The sequence below is a fragment of the Coregonus clupeaformis genome, chromosome 26 (assembly GCF_020615455.1).
Source record: "Coregonus clupeaformis isolate EN_2021a chromosome 26, ASM2061545v1, whole genome shotgun sequence".
NCBI lineage: Eukaryota > Metazoa > Chordata > Actinopteri > Salmoniformes > Salmonidae > Coregonus > Coregonus clupeaformis.
The window spans coordinates 12,793,793-12,815,446 of NC_059217.1; the positions used below are offsets into that span (position 1 = coordinate 12,793,793).

At 41.6% G+C, this 21,654-nt stretch overlaps 1 protein-coding gene across 1 annotated transcript in view; it reads left to right on the forward strand.

The window, feature by feature from the left end:
- LOC121540392 (insulin receptor-like) overlaps window positions 1-21,654 on the forward strand; it is a 208,826-nt gene that overhangs the window by 56,926 nt on the left and 130,246 nt on the right. Inside the window, exon 2 of the mRNA XM_041849235.2 lies at window positions 15,617-16,165. Within this exon, the coding sequence (XP_041705169.1) occupies window positions 15,617-16,165 (549 nt within the window). The remainder of the gene's footprint in view (window positions 1-15,616; window positions 16,166-21,654) is intronic.

The window sequence follows — 21,654 nt, forward strand, 5'->3', positions numbered from 1 at the left end:
CAGTTTTTCATCAAGGATCTCTCTGTACATCAAGGATGGAATGCCGCTTGGCATTCAGGCCAAAGAGTTCAATCTTGGTTTCATCAGACCAGATAATCTTGTTTCTCATGGTCTGAGAGTCATTTAGGTGCCTTTTGGCAAACTCCAAGTGGGCTGTCATGTGCCTTTTACAGCGGAGTGGCTTCCGTCTGGCCACTCTACCATAAATGCCTGATTGGTGGAGTTCTGCAGAGATGGTTGTCCTTCTGGAAAGTTATCCCATCTCCACAGAGGAACTCTGTAGCTCTGAGTGACCTTCGGGTTCTTGGTCACCTCCCTGACCAAGGTCCTTTTCCCCCGATTGCTCAGTTTAGCCGGGCGGCCAGCTCTAGGAAGAGTCTTGGTGGTTCCAAACTTCTTCCATTTAAGAATGATGGAGGCCACTGTGTTCTTGGGGACCTTCAGTGCTGCAGACATTTTTTGTACCCTTCCCCAGATCTGTGCCTCGACACAATCCTGTCTCGGAGCTCTACGGACAATTCCTTTGACCTCATGGCTTGGTTTTTGCTCTGACATGCACTGTCAACTCTGGGACCTTATATAGACAGGTGTGTGCCTTTCCAAATCATGTCCAATCAATTGAATTTACCACAGGTGGACTCCAATCAAGTTGTAGAAACATCTCAAGGATGATCATCGGAAACAGGATGCACCCTAGCAAAGGGTCTGAATACTTATCTAAATAAGTTATTTCTGTTTTTTATTTTTAATACATTTGCAAACATTTCTAAAAACCTGTTTTGGCTTTGTCATTATGGGGTATTGTGTGTAGATTGATAAGGAAAACATTTTACTCAATCAATTTTCGAATAAGGCAATAACATAACAAAATGTGGAGAAAGTCAAGGGATCTGAATACTTTCCGAATTCACTGTATATACCGGCAGTTTGTGGGACTGGTAACAGATAAAGACTGACTTCGATGCTGTTGAAATGCAGTTCTTAAGGAGAAATGACCACACATGATTTGTGTACATCTTGCCAGCCAAGGACGACAATGCTTGGGTGTCAGCAGGTCAAGTTGCCCAGTCCCTGTGTCCTTTTGTGGACAGCAGGGGGAGGAGGTACCATTTCATAGAGACTGTACTGGCAGATTAAAGGGTGTGAGATGAATACAAAGCGTGATCTTATAAAACAACTTTGAATTGAGTTTGAGTTTTTGTATTTTTATTCTGTTACTCAGTAGGTGATTGATAATAACTTTTAATATTTTAAATAAAACATCTGTCATTAATGATCTAGAATGAAATTACTAAAACATTGTACGTTTGAAATTGAGTGCAGTGTCATCATTTGCTGTCTGTCTTTTGGGACCCTATCACATTCATAATGCAGAATGTCACATCCATAACAACATTTACTTCTAGTGTTATTATGAAAGTGCAATTATTTAAATAATTGTTGAGGTATGGGAGGGAATGGCCGGCGGCGCACAATTGGCCCAGCGTCGTCCAGGGTAGGGGAGGGAATGGCCGGCAGGGATGTAGCTCAGTTGGTAGAGCATGGCATTTGCAACGCCAGGGTTGTGGTTCGATTCCCACGGGGGGGGGGGCAGTATGAAAAACAAAAAAATATGTATGCACTCTGGATAAGAGCGCCTGCTAAATGACTAAAATGTAAAATGTAGGTATGCAGCACTCATATTCGCAATGAAAATAGAGATTTTCAAATAAAGAATTGTAAATGCATTTTTTAGCACATTTGTTCATTTGTGTTTTTTTAAGGTGGGACCCACGAGTGCACTTTGATAGCCTTTGGAATAACTATTCAATATACTGGTGATTTCTTGGTTCTTTGAGGTACACTGCATTTTCAGATGACAACAAAAGTATTATGATTTAAGTTTTGTGAAGTAATCTTTAATATATAAACACTCATTTTGCACAGCGTCACATCCATAACGGAGAATGTCACATCCATAATGGATATATATTTTCATCATTGTTGCTTTTGTGTGTAGCCAAACCTTACTTTCAAAGTGGCTATTAATATTTTACTCTAAGACTTTGAGATTCACAGACTTTTGCTGATGTGTCCCATTGTCTGAAACATGCATGTCCATTTCCGTCACATCCATAAGTTGTTCCGTTACTTCAAAGTAGTATTACTTAGAATGTTGTAATTGTGTCTACACTTCCCCTATAGGGTTCTACAAATATACACATTAACATTTTAATTTATGCTTGATAAGTCAATTCTGTGAGACATTTTGTTTCTCAGTTTGTGTGCAAATGTCACATCCATAACGCTGGAATTGCCCTCATGGCTCTGTGTTTGTCATGTTCCTCTCAGGACTTTGTAACAAGTAGACTATTAGCTTACAACGGGAGGAGCTAGGCTGTCTTTACTATCAAAGTCATGTTTAGGAACAAATTTTCACTAGTCAGGAAAACTGTTGTTTCTGTCATGTAGGTAACAAATGTTCCTGTTTTAGTCCTCATGTTTCATTTAGTGGTTGAAGAAACTGGACAGTTAGAATTTGTTGTTACTCTTGCACTCTATTGATGTTGTATTGCGCAATGGGTATCCAGTTGAAGACAATGCAGTTAGTGTTGCACATGTTGCCTGTGGGCCTGACTAGATGTGTTAATAAGATAAGGACTGGTTTAGGAATTCCCTTGCTTAGCCCCTCAAATATCACTAACCAGGATTTTTTTATCACCATGTTTATAATGGCCACCCATGAAAAGATGTAATATTAGGCAGATACTGAGTAAATTATTCTAGCTAATCCCAAGAGATTGTTATAAATCGTGTGGGCTGTATGCCTAATATCTCTGACTACCAAAAAGCTGCAGGCGTAATGTGTATTAATGGTGTTTTAGCCTAACATCTTTAGCTGAACTAACCCAAAGTCTCGGGGGATGCTCCATGTTTGGAAAATAGTTAGAGATGAGGATTTAAACCATGCCACAACAAGGCCCCCTATACAAGGACCAGGCCCACTCTGAGTTTCCCTCTCAGCCTCTATCTCTCCCATCCCCGCACACCGCCTGTAGAGGGAATGGGTTGTGATGTGAATCCAGGGTATTCCTACGTTTTTTCTTTCTTTCTGTAAATGGAATGCGAGTGGGTCTGGCCACCATTTCAAATCAAGCTTTATTTATACAGCACATTTCAGACATAGAATGCAACACAATGTGCTTTACAGAAAAAAACAACTCAACAATGAAAATAAAAGCTGAAATATTTACTACACAACAAACATAAGAAAAAAAAAAATAAGAAAAAAAAAAATGGACCCAAAGGAAAAGCAAAGCTAAAAATATGTGTTTTAAGAGCTCTTTTAAATATGTCCACGGTTTCGGCACCCTCAGGTTCCAGAGGCTGGGGACATAATAACTCAAGTCTGCCTCTCCATGCCTCTTGGTCTTAGGCTTTGGGATAGTTAAAAGGCCAGTGCCAGACCTGAAGGACCTACTGGGTACATAACTTAAAAGCATGTCTGACATGTATTCGGGTGCACAATCGTGGATTGTTTTAAAAACCAGTAGAATAATCTTAAAATTAATTCTAAAACTCACAGGCAGCCAGTGCAGAGACCTTAAAACCGGTGTAATGTGTGCTCTCCGTCTGGTCTTGGTCAGGACCCGTGCTGCAGCATTCTGCATGTTTTGCAGTTGACCAATGGCTTTCTTGGCTAGACCAGACAGGAGAGCATTACAGTAGTCAAGCCTGCTTGTAATAAAAGCATGGATGAATCTCTCTGTGTCAGCCTGAGAAAGAAACGGCCGCACCTGGGCAATGTTCCTCAGGTGGTAAAAAGCATCCCTAATCTGTGATTCTAAATTTCGTTCAGAATCTAAAATAACACCTAGGTTTTTTATCTGGTGTTTTATCTTTATTGCCCGTGAATTAAAATGTGCGGCTAGATTCTCTCTGTTCTTTGGCTCCAACAATAAGTACCACAGTCTTGTCTTGATTTAGCTGGAGGAAGTCGTGAGCCATCCAAGTATTTAAATCACTAATACAGTCTAATAATGTATTCGTGGAGCTAAAATCCTCTGGTGACACAGAAATTGAAAGTTTTGTATCATCTGCGTAGCAGTGAAAATCAATGCTGTGCTTTCTGATAACGCTGCCAAGGGGTAACATATATAAACTGAACAGTACCAGACCCAAAATCGAACCTTGTGGAAAGCCACGTGACATGTACACCAAGGGTGACACAACTCTCGACCGGTTAAATAGGTCCTAAACCAATTTAGAACTGGACCGGAGAGGCCAACCCACCTCTCCAGTCTGTCCAGAAGAACAAAATGGTCAACAGTGTCAAATGAAGCACTTAAATCTATGATTACAAGGACTGAGAGCTGTTTGGCACCTGTGTTGGCTCTAAGATAATTTACCACTTTAACTAAGGCTGTCTCTGTGCTGTGGTGGGCATGAAAACCAGATTGGATTTTTTTTAAAATACTGCTGGCACTTAAAAAATCATTTAGCTTTTTGAACACCAATTTCTCCAGAATTTTGCTTCAGAATGGAAGGTTGGAGATTGGCTGAAAATTGCTACGGGCTGAAGAATCTAGATTACTTTTCTTCAGAAGGTGTTTCACCATAGCAGTTTTTAATGCAGTGGGGAAAGTGCCTGTAAACATGGAGTGATTAACAATAGCTTGCACTTCTTCAGATAATCAATTAAAAAACTGTTTTGACGAAGGTGGTGGGGATAGGATCGAGAAGGTAGGTAGAAGGCTTAAGTTGTGGTATCACTTTCCTGAGCATGTCTGTGTCAACCAGGGAAAATAAATCCATAGTGCCTTTGCTCGGTAGGCTAGGGCACATATCATCAAACTTCTCATCAGGTGTTGCGTGACTGATATCCAGCCTAATGTTGGTTATCTTATCTCTGAAATATGCAGCAAACTCATCACATTTAGATGTGGAGGAAAGTTCACATAGGTTTGAGGGGGTAGGATTTATCAGGCCATCAATGGTCGAGAAGAGCACTCACTATTATTCTGATTTAATAGTGATCAAGTTTTTTTAAATGAGCCTGTCTGACATTTCTAATTGCCTTGTTATATATGCCAAGTTGCTCTCTCAGAATATCATAATGGACCTGCAACTTGGAGTTTCTCCACTTCCGCTCTGCCTTTCTGCAATTTCTCTTTAACTGATTCGTTTCCTCACTCATCCAATTAAGCTTGGGAGGTTAGTCAGAGGGCAGCAGGTGCTCTGTATGTGTGTGTGTGTTTGAGTGGAGTGCCATTGACTGGTTCGTTTATATAACTGCTAACGTGTCTCCTTTCTAATTGACTGACAGCCTGTTGGTTGTGACTTTTTCTCTCTCCACCTCTGAAAAAAAATATTTTGTTTGTTTACAGAATAAAGCTAAACTGTGACAGTTATTTAATGCAGGTCGACCAGGCAATCTTTATCTCTGTGCTGCTAAATATAAGCTGAAATTGTATTCATTGTCTTTTTACGAGTTGATTTTGGCTCCCTGCTCATACTGTAGTGTAGGTTCCCACTGCACAAAGAGGGAGAGAGACAACACACAGCACATGAGAGATTTAGTGTTTTTTTGGTTGGTTTGTTGTTAGTTCTACCTTTTGTTGTTTAGAAAAAATATTTGGTACAAAGGAAATTATGGGCAATTCCAGCGTTATGGATGTAACTTTTACACACACAATCACAAACAAAATGTCTCACAGAATGGACAAACAAAACATAAAGGAAACTTTTGATGTGTGTGTCTATAGTACCCCTTTGGGGGAGCTTATACCAAAAAAAGCTGACTTCTAAATATTGGCATGTTGGAGGAAAAATGCAAATAATAAGTATTATGGGTGTGACATGAAATAGACAAGATTTTTGTGGAGACTAAACATATTAGAAAAAGTCAGAATGTGTCAGTCTTACGTTAAAATATGGATAGCCTTTCTGAAGGAAAGGCTTGGCTGAACACAAAAACAATCATTTTCAAAAAATAGTAATCTTACATTATTACTTTGAGAGGAAAAACTATCATGGACTCCGTTATGGCTGTGACAGAGTCTGAAACCGAGTCAAATTGGCCATTTAAATATATAGGATTCTTATAATCTTCAATAAATATAGTACCTAACATCTGATTTGGACCATCATTCTTCCTAACAATTAGTAAGACATGAGGAATCCAATAAAATGATAAAAAGCCACCCACAGACACGCCAATCCCACCCCAACAACCAGTATACAGTATCCAGGGCTCGACATTAACGCTTGTCTGCATGCCCGGGGCAAGTAAAACAAATTGTCGGACATGCAGATTATAGATTTAAGTTGTCCGAATGGACAAGTAAAAAAAAAACACACTCGAAAATCATGATATATTGGGCTACTCCGTTTAGAATTGGATCAAAGTGTCCTCTGGATGCAATGTGTTGTGCACTGTCCTCCCAATCTCTGCAGAGTGCATCACAGTTGAATTATTATAGGCCTGCGTTGACAGGCACGAACTGTCTTTTAATTATACAGTCGCGAGATGCGTTTTGGATTTCAAAGAGAGCTGCGTGTACACATTTATTGATATTCGTTGGTAGTTATTGAGTTATTTGCCCAGTTAAAGCAAATTTGTGAGAGAGAGAGACTATTCAATACTGGTCATGTAATTCTGACAACGTACAAAAAATAGTCTTAGAATAGCCTAATTGACATGATCTCCCCTGAAAACATTATATTTTAGCCTTGTAAATGAACATGTCTTAGTTAGCTAGCTACTTTGGTTTGAAGTCGCCCACCTTAGCCATTTGATTCCTGGTTCATTGATTGAGGGAATTATTTTATAAAGACAAAGTATTTGCTTGTAATTTTAATGTTGCAGGGTCTCCAACCATCCTCCAGGAAAGGCCTGGTGAGCTATTGGGTGTGCAGGGCTTTGCTCCAGCCCTGCTCTAACATATTGTAAAAAATAGGCTGACTCAAGTGTGTTTGAGCAGGGTTGGATCATGTCAAAACTCTTTCTTGAGCTGGCCGCCCGGCCAAACTGAGCAATTGGGGAAGAAGTACCTTGGTCAGGGAGGTGACCAAAAACCTGATGGTCACTCTGACAGAGCTCCAGAGTTCCTCTGTGGAGATGGGAGAACCTTCCAGATTGAACTTGTTTGCCTGAATGCCAAGCTTCACGTCTGGAGGAAACCTGGCACCATCCCTACGGTGAAGCATGGTAGTGGCATCGGCAGGGACTGGGAGACTAGTCAGGATCGAGGGAAAGATGAACGGAGCAAAGTACAGAGAGATCCTTGATGAAAACCTGCTCCAGAGCGCTCAGGACCTCAGACTGGGGCGAAGGTTCACCTTCCAACAGGACAATGACCCTAAGCACACAGCCAAGACAACGCAGGAGTGGCTTCGGGACAAGTCTCTGAATATCCTTGAGTGGCCCAGCCAGAACCCGTACTTGAACCCGATCTAACATCTCTGGAGAGACCTGAAAATAGCTGTGCAGCGACGCTCCCCATCCAACCTGACAGAGCTTGAGAGAATGGGAGAAACTCCCCAAATACAGGTGTGCCAAGCTTGTAGCGTCATACCCAAGAAGACTCGAGGCTGTAATCGCAGCCAAAGTTGCTTCAACAAAGTGTCTGAATTTTTGAATGAATGAATGTATTTTTCAGTTGTTAGCTAAAATGCATTGTTATAATGGGGTATTGTGTATAGATTGATGAGGGGGAAAAAACAATTTATTCAATTTTAGAATAAGACTGTAACGTAACAAGATGTGGAAAAGGTAAAGGGGTCTTTCCGAATGCACTGTACATAGGTAGAGATGGGCGGGTTGTGTGTGGGCGGTAAAAAGTTGGGTCAAAACCAACAAATGGCCATCAATCTAATGATCTGATACACTTGTTCATACAGGCGTCACTGCGCACTCACGCTTATCAATCTAATTATCTAAGAACTCGCGCACACACACCACGTTTCCCCCCCTGGAAATTTGAGACAATAGGCATACACTCTTCCAACGGCCATGGTGCGTTATGAGCTCAAACAAAAAAAAACTTTCTTGGCACTGTTACAATGCGAAAAGAACTGAAGTTGAGTCTCTGTCAGTCTGCCCTCTGAATTCGCTATACATCACTCTGCTGTATAGCCTAGGCGAACAACTTGCAAAAAATCTGTGCATAATGGTAATTATCAAAAACCTTAACCATGGTGCTTTACTAACAATAATATTCCCCCCTCATGGCAACTATCCTTCTAATAACTATAGGCTAGTAGGCTACGTGAGCACACCCAATAAAACAAATTATCTTGGCATCCTGGTGGAGACCGAGGGCTATGCATGTGTATGTGTCCAATGTCAAGTTGCTCTCCACATTCGCTACAACACCGCTATTTTGCAGCCTATTATAAACCTATAGCGGCCCACTTGTTCACCTTATAGAGGCTAGTGACTAGACCTGTTGGCTGTTAGGTTCAAATAATGACAGGGCTTTACCCAAACCCATGCCCCGTGGCTATGCAAGGTCTGTGACATGGGTTTGGGGGCAGCCCTTGAGCTCGACAGGGACGTGCAATCCTTTTATTCACGCAATCCGTGACACAAGATAATAAGCATAGGCCTATGAGACTACTTCATTGGAAGTTAGCCTACATAAAACACCATGCCATTACGCACACATTTGTAAGTTAACCGTTAATTTCTACATATAGGCTGCTGGCCTAGCTGTTACTCTCTAAAAGATACTATGCAAGATGTTGACATACGCTGGGGATTGAGGATATCATTGTAGAGAATTTGAAGGGCACCGTGACATGGACTGATGCACGCAACTCCATGTCTCTTTGCAGTCTGACAATGCACCATGGCCGTTAGAATGGTATTGCTTTGGGGATACCACACACACATGCATACACACACAAGCCATCTGTCTCTACCTATGTATGTAACCACACTGACTTGGATGAAATAGCTTGTCCGTGTGGTTCCTCCTTCTGAAAAGAATCTGTGGCATAACCTCTTCCAGGTCCTCCTAATATGCCTACTTATAATAATATGGTTATTATGTGCTAAAAGAGAAAGGATTTCCTTGTTACTAAAGCCAATTTTAAAATATAGTTTCACCAGCTCATCTAACTGCAGGCATTTCAACGATGACGCACACAGCAACAGGGAGCCAGAGTGAAATATCCCCTACTTTAATCTTGAAATATAACTGCAACTTTATTCTCTAAATAAAATGTTGCCTTTATTCTCGAAATACAGCACAAAGTGCCCTCCACTAATATTGGCACCCTTGGTAAATATGAGCAAAACAGGCTGTGAAAAAAATGTATTTGCTGTTTATCCTCTTGGTCTTTCATTCAAAATATTCACAAAAATCAAACCTGTAATTGAAGTGAAATTATTGAAAAAAATGAATGTGAAATAAATGAAAGATATTTTTCTCCGAAACGTGCCACAATTATTGGCACCCCTAGAAACTCTTATAAGTAAAATCTAACTGAAGTATATTCCCATTCATATTTACATTTGTAAGTTCACCTGAGTGATTAGGAACACTTAAGTGGTAAGCCATGACTTCCTGTTTCACTAGGGTATAAATATGAGGTGACACACTGGCCAAATTCCCATAGTCATCCGTCACTATGGGAAAGACCCGAGAATATTGTAATAATGTGCAACAAAAGGATGTTGAGCTGCACAAATCAGGAAATGACTATAAGAAAATAGCTCAACGGTTGAAAATGCCCATTTCCACTATCAGGGCAATAATTAAGAAGTTTAAAGCAACTGCAGATGTTAACAGTCGGCCTGGAAGAGAACGTGTGTTTATATTGACCCCACGCACAGTGAGGAGGATGGTTCGAGTGGCCAAAAAATCTCCAAGGATCACAGTTGGAGAATTGCAGAAGTTAGTTGGGTCTTGGGGTCAGAAAGTCTCCAAAACTATGATCAGACACTGCTGTCATCAAACAACAAACTCAAGCGCCTACAGTTTTCCAAACGTTACTGGAACTTTCAATGGGACTGGGTTCTATGGTCAGATAAGACCAAAAGAGAGCTTTTTGGAAACAAACACCAGAGGTGGGTTTGACGTAGACAGAAAGATAGTCATGCAGAAAAGTACCTCATCCCCACTGTGAAGTATGGTGGTGGATCTTTGATGTTGTGGGGCTGTTTTTCTTCCAAAAGCCCTGGACAACTTGTTAGGATACATGGTATCATGGACTCCATCAAGTACCAGCAGATAGTCCATCAAAACCTGACAGCCTCTGCTAGGAACCTTAAACTGGGCCGTGGTTGGATCTTCCAGCAGGACCATGATCCAAAGCACACCTCAAAATCAACACAAAAATGGTTCACTGACCACAGAATCAAGGTTTTGCCATGGCCATCCCAGTCCCCTGACCTAAACCCATAGAAAACCTGTGGGATGAGCTGAAGAGGAGAGTCCACAAGTGTGGACCTCGGAATCTGAAGGAACTGGAGAGATTCTGTATGGAGGAATGGTCTCAGATCCCTTGCCATGTGTTCTCCAACCTCATTACGCATTATAGGAGAAGATTCAGCTGTTATTTTATTTTATTTTTTATTTTTTTTATTTCACCTTTATTTAACCAGGTAAGCCAGTTGAGAACAAGTTCTCATTTACAACTGCGACCTGGCCAAGATAAAGCAAAGCAGTGCGATAAAAACAACAACACAGAGTTACATATGGGGTAAAAAAAACATAAAGTCAAAAAATACAACAGAAAATATATATACAGTGTGTGCAAATGTAGCAAGTTATGGAGGTAGGCTATAGTGTAAAATAACTGCAATTAGTATTAACACTGGAATGCTAGATGTGCAAGAGATTATGTGCAAATAGAGATACTGGGGTGCAAAAGAGCAAAATAAATAACAATATAGGGATGAGGTAGTTGGGTTGGCTAATTTCAGATGGGCTGTGTACAGGTGCAGTGATCGGTAAGGTGCTCTGACAACTGATGCTTAAAGTTAGTGAGGGAGATAAGAGTCTCCAGCTTCAGAGATTTTTGCAATTCGTTCCAGTCATTGGCAGCAGAGAACTGGAAGGAATGGCGGCCAAAGGAGGTGTTGGCTTTGGGGATGACCAGTGAGATATACCTGCTGGAGCGCAGACTACGGGTGGGTGCTGCTATGGTGACCAATGAGCTAAGATAAGGCGGGGATTTGCCTAGCAGTGATTTATAGATGGCCTGGAGCCAGTGGGTTTGACGACCGAACATGTAGTGAGGACCAGCCAACAAGAGCGTACAGGTCACAGTGGTGGGTAGTATATGGGGCTTTGGAGACAAAACGGATGGCACTGTGATAGACTACATCCAATTTGCTCAGTAGAGTGTTGGAGGCTATTTTGTAAATGACATCGCCGAAGTCAAGGATCGGTAGGATAGTCAGTTTTACGAGGGCATGTTTGGCAGCATGAGTGAAGGAGGCTTTGTTGCGAAATAGGAAGCCGATTCTAGATTTAACTTTGGATTGGAGATTCTTAATGTGAGTCTGGAAGGAGAGTTTACAGGATAACCAGACACCTAGGTATTTGTAGTTGTCCACATACTCTAGGTCAGACCCGTCGAGAGTAGTGATTCTAGTCGGGTGGGCGGGTGCCAGCAGCGTTCGATTGAAGAGCATGCATTTAGTTTTACTAGTGTTAAAGAGCAGTTGGAGTCTACTGAAGGAGTGTTGTATGGCATTGAAGCTCGTTTGGAGGTTTGTTAACACAGTGTCCAATGAAGGGCCAGATGTACAGTGGGGAAAAAAGTATTTAGTCAGCCACCAATTGTGCAAGTTCTCCCACTTAAAAAGATGAGAGAGGCCTGCAATATTCATCATAGGTACACGTCAACTATGACAGACAAAATGAGAATTTTTTTCTAGAAAATCACATTGTAGGATTTTTTATGAATTTATTTGCAAATTATGGTGGAAAATAAGTATTTGGTCAATAACAAAAGTTTCTCAATACTTTGTTATATACCCTTTGTTGGCAATGACACAGGTCAAACGTTTTCTGTAAGTCTTCACAAGGTTTTCACACACTGTTGCTGGTATTTTGGCCCATTCCTCCATGCAGATCTCCTCTAGAGCAGTGATGTTTTGGGGCTGTCGCTGGGCAACACGGACTTTCAACTCCCTCCAAAGATTTTCTATGGGGTTGAGATCTGGAGACTGGCTAGGCCACTCCAGGACCTTGAAATGCTTCTTACGAAGCCACTCCTTCGTTGCCCGGGCGGTGTGTTTGGGATCATTGTCATGCTGAAAGACCCAGCCACGTTTCATCTTCAATGCCCTTGCTGATGGAAGGAGGTTTTCACTCAAAATGATGGTAGGCTTTGTTACTTTGGTCCCAGCTCTCTGCAGGTCATTCACTAGGTCCCCCCGTGTGGTTCTGGGATTTTTGCTCACCGTTCTTGTGATCATTTTGACCCCATGGGGTGAGATCTTGCGTGGAGCCCCAGATCGAGGGAGATTATCAGTGGTCTTGTATGTCTTCCATTTCCTAATAATTGCTCCCACAGTTGATTTCTTCAAACCAAGCTGCTTACCTATTGCAGATTCAGTCTTCCCAGCCTGGTGCAGGTCTACAATTTTGTTTCTGGTGTCCTTTGACAGCTCTTTGGTCTTGGCCATAGTGGAGTTTGGAGTGTGACTGTTTGAGGTTGTGGACAGGTGTCTTTTATACTGATAACAAGTTCAAACAGGTGCCATTAATACAGGTAACGAGTGGAGGAGAGAGGAGCCTCTTAAAGAAGAAGTTACAGGTCTGTGAGAGCCAGAAATCTTGCTTGTTTGTAGGTGACCAAATACTTATTTTCCACCATAATTTGCAAATACATTCATTAAAATCCTACAATGCATAGTTGACGTGTACCTATGATGAAAATTACAGGCCTCTCTCATCTTTTGAAGTGGGAGAACTTGCACAATTGGTGGCTGACTAAATACTTTTTTTCCCCACTGTAGCTGTTTGAAAAGAATGCTTGAAAATGTCAGCTTGTTTGACTGGGTGGGCTTGTTGGACTGCCTGGTGACATCACCAGGCGGTATAAGTTAATAGACCAATAACAAAGAGTGTGCCCTCCTCTCTGCCAATAACAGCTAATTTTCAGGTTACACATCCCTCCCATTAGGCTCCTCCAATTAAGCCTCTCTCTCAGACCACTCTCAGACAGTCCTAACAAAATTCTTGCTTGAGAAATTGCATTTAGCTAAGAAGCTATTATTTTATTTATTTTTCATTTTAATTGAAAACAATAACAGTAAGGTACTTAATTGTAATCGACCGGCTCGATTCGGTCTTAAGTAGCAAAATTTGAAATGGTGTTTTTTACTTTGGATAGAAGTAGACACTCAGAGCTATAAAATTGTATATCATACACTAGAGTGGAGGAACAATGGGAAAGTAATTCTGGTTTGAACTTCTAACCCCACTTTTGAGAAAATGGCCCTTGAATGTTTTGGTGCACCTACTGGAGAGCTCTTCTTTGTCTACACCCATTCAGCATCGTTCACACCTTCTTAAGCCTTAGTCCCACCCATCTCTTTAAGGATTCACATGAGGCCATGTGCTAAACAGTACGGTAGTGTACTAAACAACCAAAGATTTCAAGACTAAAAGCTGGTTTATACTTTGTCTATCGACATGTCTGTATACAGTTGTCGCAGTGATATCAATGAACATTCTATTGTCGTCTGACATCAAACTTGTCGTTGTCGTTATGAAAAAAGTATACACACAAAAACAACAGGCTGAATGACATCAGCAGCCTGGTGGTCTAAAATAGTGTTTTTTAACACCAATAAACTCATCTGTTTAAAAATTAATTTAGTATATGTCAATCTAGCAAACCAGGCAATTAAAAACAACATTCTAAACAATGTTTTGGTTAGTTTCTAGCTTGAAAGCTAGCTAGCTAACGTTAAGTTAGCTGGCTAGCCAGTTCAAATAATGATCATATCATAAAGCTGACAACGTCTTAACTAGCTAATTTGTATTCATTATTACAGGAAAATAAACTCACAACAAGATCCTTATTTACAAGTTAATGTCGAGCTAATTACAGAAAATAGCTTACGGTTGTGAGTGTGACAATATAAAAGCAGGGCATTCTACCAGAGAATTTTTGAACATGGACACTGTCTCATTTGCCTAATGTTATATCCTACTTTGACTTTGATGCAGGTCATGTTGTTCTTCACATTACCGTCTCTGGTAAATACACACTATATAAAATAAAATCAAAGTTTATTTGTCACATGCACAGGATACAGAAGGTGTAAACGGTACAGTGAAATGGTTACTTGCATAGAGGATTATTTTGTTTATAGCTAGCTAGCTAAACAATGAACCATAATCCCAATTTTTGAAATGTATAATATCGGAAAATGTAGCTAGCTAGACTCTCTTACCCGTATACATGGATGAACGCTTCTCCCTCTCTGTCACAGATGCCATGGTTGCCCTTAGTTTAAAGATGTAATCCAGAGATGGTTGTTTTATACAACAGCCTTTGTGTGTTCTCTTTTCGACTCCCTCTGCATATATTTGCAATCAAACACCTGCATTTTCTCCATCTCCTTAGCTATCATACTCTGCTTCCACCGGGCATTCCACTGACTTCAAAACTCGGTCCTCCAGAGAGTGGAGAGCATTAGCAGCATTATCACAGTTCTTCATGATATCTTTCAAAAAAGCTGCGTTAGAAAGGATTACCTACACATACTGAGCAGCTCATGTTATAGACAGAAGCGAGCTACATGGCAGACCAATCTGAACTCATCTCCAATCTGAACTCATGTCCAGCCCATCCATTATCTCAGCCAATCATGGCTAGCGGGAAGGTTGCTGTCTTTTTCCGTGGCTAAACCATTTAGGCTCTTAATTTCACAATTTTATTCGTATTTACAGATAGCATAAACGTTTGTTATTAAGGCACATGAATGTTCACATGTTCCAGAAGGCATTTCTGCCCCAAAAATGCATTTTGCTAAAAAAAATAAATGTTTACATTCAAATGCCTCTCCTGTAAAGTAATGACACACAACATACGCCTAGTTTCCTGCAACGAGTCACAATTGTTACCCAGAAATGATTTGATATTCAGATAAAAATGGCTGCATTGGACCTATAACTTAGTGGGCTAACACAGTGTTATAATACAGTGTTAAATAAGGATTGTGCTGTATCATGAAAATAGTCACAGGTAAATGGGTTGACTGGCCCTCTGCTTTGCGTGGTGCTGTGGTGCCGTGCAGTAGTAGCTAAGAGGATGCAGCAGTCTTATGAATGGTGTGTAATGTATTAGTGTTTTATGGTTGTTGCTGGAAGAGAGAAAATAGTGATGTTATCTACCTCTTGTGTTTTTTTAGCAGAACAATTCTACACTCATCCTGTGTTGTAAAAACCAACCCTAACCCAATGTTACGTCAATTTATTTACATTTTTGTCTTGAATCAGCTGAGTGTTCCAGGAAATTACAAAATAAAACAATGTCTTACTACTACTCATCAAGGTGGCTACTGACGTGTCTCCTCCTCTCTTTTATCCTGCTCTATTTTCACGCTCTCTTCTCCTCTCCCGCTCTTCTCCCCATTCTATTTTCTCTCTCCTCTCTCCCCCAGTCTGTCAGAGTAAGGACATCCGTAACAACGTGACCAACCTGCAGTTGTTAGAGAACTGCACAGTAATCGAGGGCCACCTGAAGATCCTCCTCATGTTCAAGGCCAAGCCCGAGGACTTCAAGGGCCTCAGCTACCCCAAGCTGACCGTGGTCACCGACTTCCTCCTCCTGTTTAGGGTCTACGGTCTAGAATCGCTCAGCGACCTGTTCCCCAACCTGACGGTGATCCGAGGCAACAACCTGTTCTTCAACTATGCCCTGGTTCTGTTTGAGATGGTGGACCTGAAGGAGCTGGGGCTACACAGCCTCATGAACATCACCCGGGGAGCCGTGAGGGTGGAGAAGAACCCGGACCTCTGCTACCTCTCCACCCTGGACTGGTCCAAGATCCTGGACACGGTGGAGGACAATTACATCATGGCCAATAAGAACGACCGGGAGTGTGGGGACGTGTGTCCGGGCACAGCCCATGGGAAGACCACCTGTCCTCAGACTACCATCAACGGACACTTTGGAGAACGCTGCTGGACTCAGAACCACTGCCAGAGAAGTAAGTGGCCTTTTTAGATACTCAAAGGAATTCTGAAAGAATGGTAAAGAACACACAAAAGAGAGTACTGTATATAAATGATTATATCTCAAACATTGGTAGCCCACACGTTTTCTTTGGTCCTTTCCTGATACTTTCCTGATATGTTCAGTTGGCATATGTGAATGTATGAAGGTCCAGGCCTAATTGCTTGGCATTTTCATCCAATTTCATTTGTTACCTGTGCCAACTTGAAGATTAAAATAAGGTTATGATGTTAAATATAGAATAACTTCAGCTCTGCCTGGATGTCACTCTGACCATTCCTGTAAGTTATTTCACCTCATGCTAGCAGGAATTCTCCAGAGCTGTCTGTTTGGCTGTCTCTCTGTTGTAAAGTAGCAGGATGGATGAGAGAGAGACAGAGAGATAATGATAACCGTGTGGAAGAGAGATTTCCTCCCCAGTGAATTCAGATGAATGATGCTTTTGCACAGATGGCTTTTGAAATGAGAGGGATTGTTGTTCTTTCTATAATAAGTCACGGGCCATGCCTACCCCCTTTGATTTGAATTCATTGACTGGAGCATTTAGGGAATGTTTTTTGTAACTATAGAATAAGGAGAGAGAGAGGCTGGCCTCATACACAATTCAAAGTTCTCAGGCAGACAAGCATGCTGACAATATCATTGGAAAGAGAAAAGGCTTTTGCTGGGAGAGGAGAGAGAGAGGAAGAGGAGAGAGATGAGGGAGGGAGTGTGAGAGAGAGAGAGCTGGGGTGATGGTGAAAGGTGTAGCTTGTGCCAATAAAAATCTTACTGCACACTCCCTTGCTGTCATCCGCTCTCTTCTCTGTGTGTGTGTGATGGATCTGTGTGTGTGTGAATCAGTTCATGTGAAGGGTCAGTGTGTGTGAGTGTTTGTATGCATGTTAGGGCTGGGCGATATATCAAAGTAATTTGATTAATTTGAATGTATGATTTGCGCGAAATTCCAAATGCCTGTATCGCAAGAATCAAGTATTATTCTAATATATTTTTTATGAGCGTTTGTCCGCTTATTCTCATTTTGTCTTTTTGGTCTTGTCTCCTTCGCTACTTCTGTGCTTCATGTCACAATGACACCTTCCCATTCATACACCAAGCCCCTCCCCCTGCCACTCACAACAACACAGATGAAAGATCACTTCTTCCTCTCTGACAACAAGCAGTTGGAATTTGTTATTTGCATTTCATGGTTTGTCTAACAGAATCAGCCATATGGACACCGAAACACATTGAGACATTATTTTACTGTAATAGAGGAGAACATAACCTTTCTAACTATACCCTTTTTATGACTCAGTTGACGGAGAGCAGACCGGGAGTATCAATGAACATTGTTTCTGGAAAATGAATGCTCAGTTTCTGTCACGCGCGGCACCATGTACCGCTAGCAGCATTTTAGCTACAGACTGTTATGTGCTAACTGTTTAGTCTGTGTTTTATAAATGTGCAATGAGTATTAAAATAAGCATTTATATAAGAAATTGGCAACTAATTCTGAGAAATAAGCATCTTATCCAGGTATTCAACATCTAAACAATGTGGACAGGCTAGCATGCTGTTCAAACTGTTGGAGACTGACAGGAGGGTGTGTTCATAACAGTTAAATTGTTCTACCTTGTTAGCTAGCACATAGGCCTAGATCAGGGGTCGGCAACCTTTTTTGTGTGGACTGCCAATTTACAATTTATCCTAACATTTCTAATGATCTGCGTGCCAGTTATGATTTTCATATGTGCATAACAACTAATTGTGTCTACTGAATATCTAATTGCCCACAAACTGAATAATTCCATAGCTTGCTAAACAGAGGAGATGTCCATTAGCACCATGGGTTTGATCTTGGAACACAGATTTTCTTGGTGAATGATACAGTGACATTTAACTGATGATATAGTGCCAATCTTATCTTCAATCAGCTTTGCGAATCACTTATGTTTCCCCACCATAGTCAGTTGTAATAGCGAAAATGTTTTTAATATCGACACCTCTCTCCTCAAAATGATCTGTGAAAGCTTTTGCTACATCTTCCCCTTTAGTAGTACCAAGCATGGGTTTTAGACAAAGCAGCTCCTCACGTACCTGCTCTGAGTCACAGTATCTTGCAACAACTGCCTGATATGGAATGCCATTAACATCCACACTCATCAAGAGCCACGCTAAACACAGGTGCATCTTTTAACGCTACAGTTTGCTGCACCTTTACATTTTCAACCATCTCGGTAACGCACCTTTCAACAGTTCTGGCAGACACAGGCATGTCTTTAATCTTTGATGATTGTCTTTGTTAGGCAGTCCATCAAATAAAGCCTGTGAACTACTGAGGAAAGCCTCCTTGATATATTCCCCATTAGTAAATGGTTTTCCATGTTTAGCAATGCACTGCGCAACTTTGTAGCTCCCCTCTGTAGCTACATTTTTGACTGCATGTAGATTTGTAAACACACTGCTTTGCTTTTCATACCTGGACACGGCCCTCTTGATTCCTTCAGCCTTGTCCGCCTCATCCTTGAAGTTTTTCTCATGTCTCGTTTCAAAATAATTCCGTACACTTAATGTCCGACAAACAACAGTTTTACAACAGAGAGCGCGAACAGACCGGTCCTTCAGCAAAACAAATCCATATTCCTTTGTCCAAAAGGCAATAAATGAGCGGACATCTGCCTTATTTATCTTTGCTGATGACATTTAGCACCCTGAACTTTTTTAAATAACAAAAGAAGGCTTGCTAGCTGCTAGCTCTCATCTTCAGTGCTGCCTTGGTTTTGAATTTGGCGGGAGAGGCGGGTCATCTTGCGCTGAACTAATAATATGAAACTCCTGCAAATTCATGAAAGCCCATAGGCTAATCAGGATTGACATACCTTGGGAACTACAACGTTGCAGTGAATACCAATGCTATTTCGAAACCAATGCACGCAATTTAAAAGATTTTTCCAGTTTATTTATTAAACTGGCAAAAATAATTGAGATAATAAACGTCCAGCCAAGGCTTAGCACGCCACAAAAATAATATATATATAAGGCTGGCACGCGTGCCTAAGGTTGCCGACCCCTGGCCTACAGTGAGGGAAAAAAGTATTTGATCCCCTGCTGATTTTGTACGTTTGCCCACTGACAAATAAATTATCAGTCTATAATTTTTATGGTAGGTTTATTTGAACAGTGAGAGACAGAATAACAACCAAAAAATCCAGAAAAACGCATGTCAAAAATGTTATAAATTGATTTGCATTTTAATGAGGGAAATAAGTATTTGACCCCCTCTCAATCAGAAAGATTTCTGGCTCCCAGGTGTCTTTTATACAGGTAACGAGCTGAGATTAGGAGCACACTCTTAAAGGGAGTGCTCCTAATCTCAGTTTGTTACCTGTATAAAAGACACCTGTCCACAGAAGCAATCAATCAATCTGATTCCAAACTCTCCACCATGGCCAAGACCAAAGAACTCTCCAAGGATGTCAGGGACAAGATTGTAGACCTACACAAGGCTGGAATGGGCTACAAGACCATCGCCAAGCAGCTTGGTGAGAAGGTGACAACAGTTGGTGCGATTATTCGCAAATGGAAGAAACACAAAAGAACTGTCAATCTCCCTCGGCCTGGGGCTCCATGCAAGATCTCACCTCGTGGAGTTACAATGCTCATGAGAACGGTGAGGAATCAGCTCAGAACTACACGGGAGGATCTTATCAATGATCTCAAGGCAGCTGGGACCATAGTCACCAAGAAAACAATTGGTAACACACTACGTCATGAAGGACTGAAATCCTGCAGCGCCCGCAAGGTCCCCCTGCTCAAGAAAGCACATATACAGTGGGGAGAACAAGTACTTGATACACTGCCGATTTTGCAGGTTTTCCTACTTACAAAGCATGTAGAGGTCTGTAATTTTTATCATAGGTACACTTCAACTGTGTGAGACGGAATCTAAAACAAAAATCCAGAAAATCACATTGTATGATTTTTAAGTAATTAATTTGCATTTTATTGCATGACATAAGTATTTGATCACCTACCAACCAGTAAGAATTCCGGCTCTCACAGACCTGTTAGTTTTTCTTTAAGAAGCCCTCCTGTTCTCCACTCATTACCTGTATTAACTGCACCTGTTTGAACTCGTTACCTGTATAAAAGACACCTGTCCACACACTCAATCAAACAGACTCCAACCTCTCCACAATGGCCAAGACCAGAGCGCTGCGTAAGGACATCAAGGTTAAAATTGTAGACCTGCACAAGGCTGGGATGGGCTACAGGACAATAGGCAAGCAGCTTGGTGAGAAGGCGACAACTATTGGCGCAATTATTAGAAAATGGAAGAAGTTCAAGATGACGGTCAATCACCCTCGGTCTGGGGCTCCATGCAAGTTCTCACCTCGTGGGGCATCAATGATCATGAGGAAGGTGAGGGATCAGCCTAGAACTACACGGCAGGACCTGGTCAATGACCTGAAGAGAGCTGGGACCACAGTCTCAAAGAAAACCATTAGTAACACACTACGCCGTCATGGATTAAAATCCTGCAGCGCACGCAAGGTCCCCCTGCTCAAGCCAGCGCATGTCCAGGCCCGTCTGAAGTTTGCCAATGACCATCTGAATGATCCAGAGGAGGAATGGGAGAAGGTCATGTGGTCTGATGAGACAAAAATAGAGCTTTTTGGTCTAAACTCCACTCGCCGTGTTTGGAGGAAGAAGAAGGATGAGAACAACCCCAAGAACACCATCCCAACCGTGAAGCATGGAGGTGGAAAAATCATTCTTTGGGGGATGCTTTTCTGCAAAGGGGACAGGACGACTGCACCGTATTGAGGGGAGGGATGGAAGGGGCCATGTATCGCGAGATCTTGGCCAACAACCTCCTTCCCTCAGTAAGAGCATTGAAGATGGGTCGTGGCTGGGTCTTCCAGCATGACAACGACCCGAAACACACAGCCAGGGCAACTAAGGAGTGGCTCCGTAAGAAGCATCTCAAGGTCCTGGAGTGGCCTAGCCAGTCTCCAGACCTGAACCCAATAGAAAATCTTTGGAGGGAGCTGAAAGTCCGTATTGCCCAGCGACAGCCCCGAAACCTGAAGGATCTGGAGAAGGTCGGTATGGAGGAGTGGGCCAAAATCCCTGCTGCAGTGTGTGCAAACCTGGTCAAGACCTACAGGAAACGTATGATCTCTGTAATTGCAAACAAAGGTTTCTGTACCAAATATTAAGTTCTGCTTCTCTGATGTATCAAATACTTATGTCTTGCAATAAAAAGCAAATGAATTACTTAAAAATCATACAATGTGATTTTCTGGATTTTTGTTTTAGATTCCGTCTCTCACAGTTGAAGTGTACCTATGATAAAAAATTACAGACCTCTACATGCTATGTAAGTAGGAAAACCTGCAAAATCGGCAGTGTATCAAATACTTGTTCTCCCCACTGTACATGCCCGTCTGAAGTTTGCCAATGAACATCTGAATGATT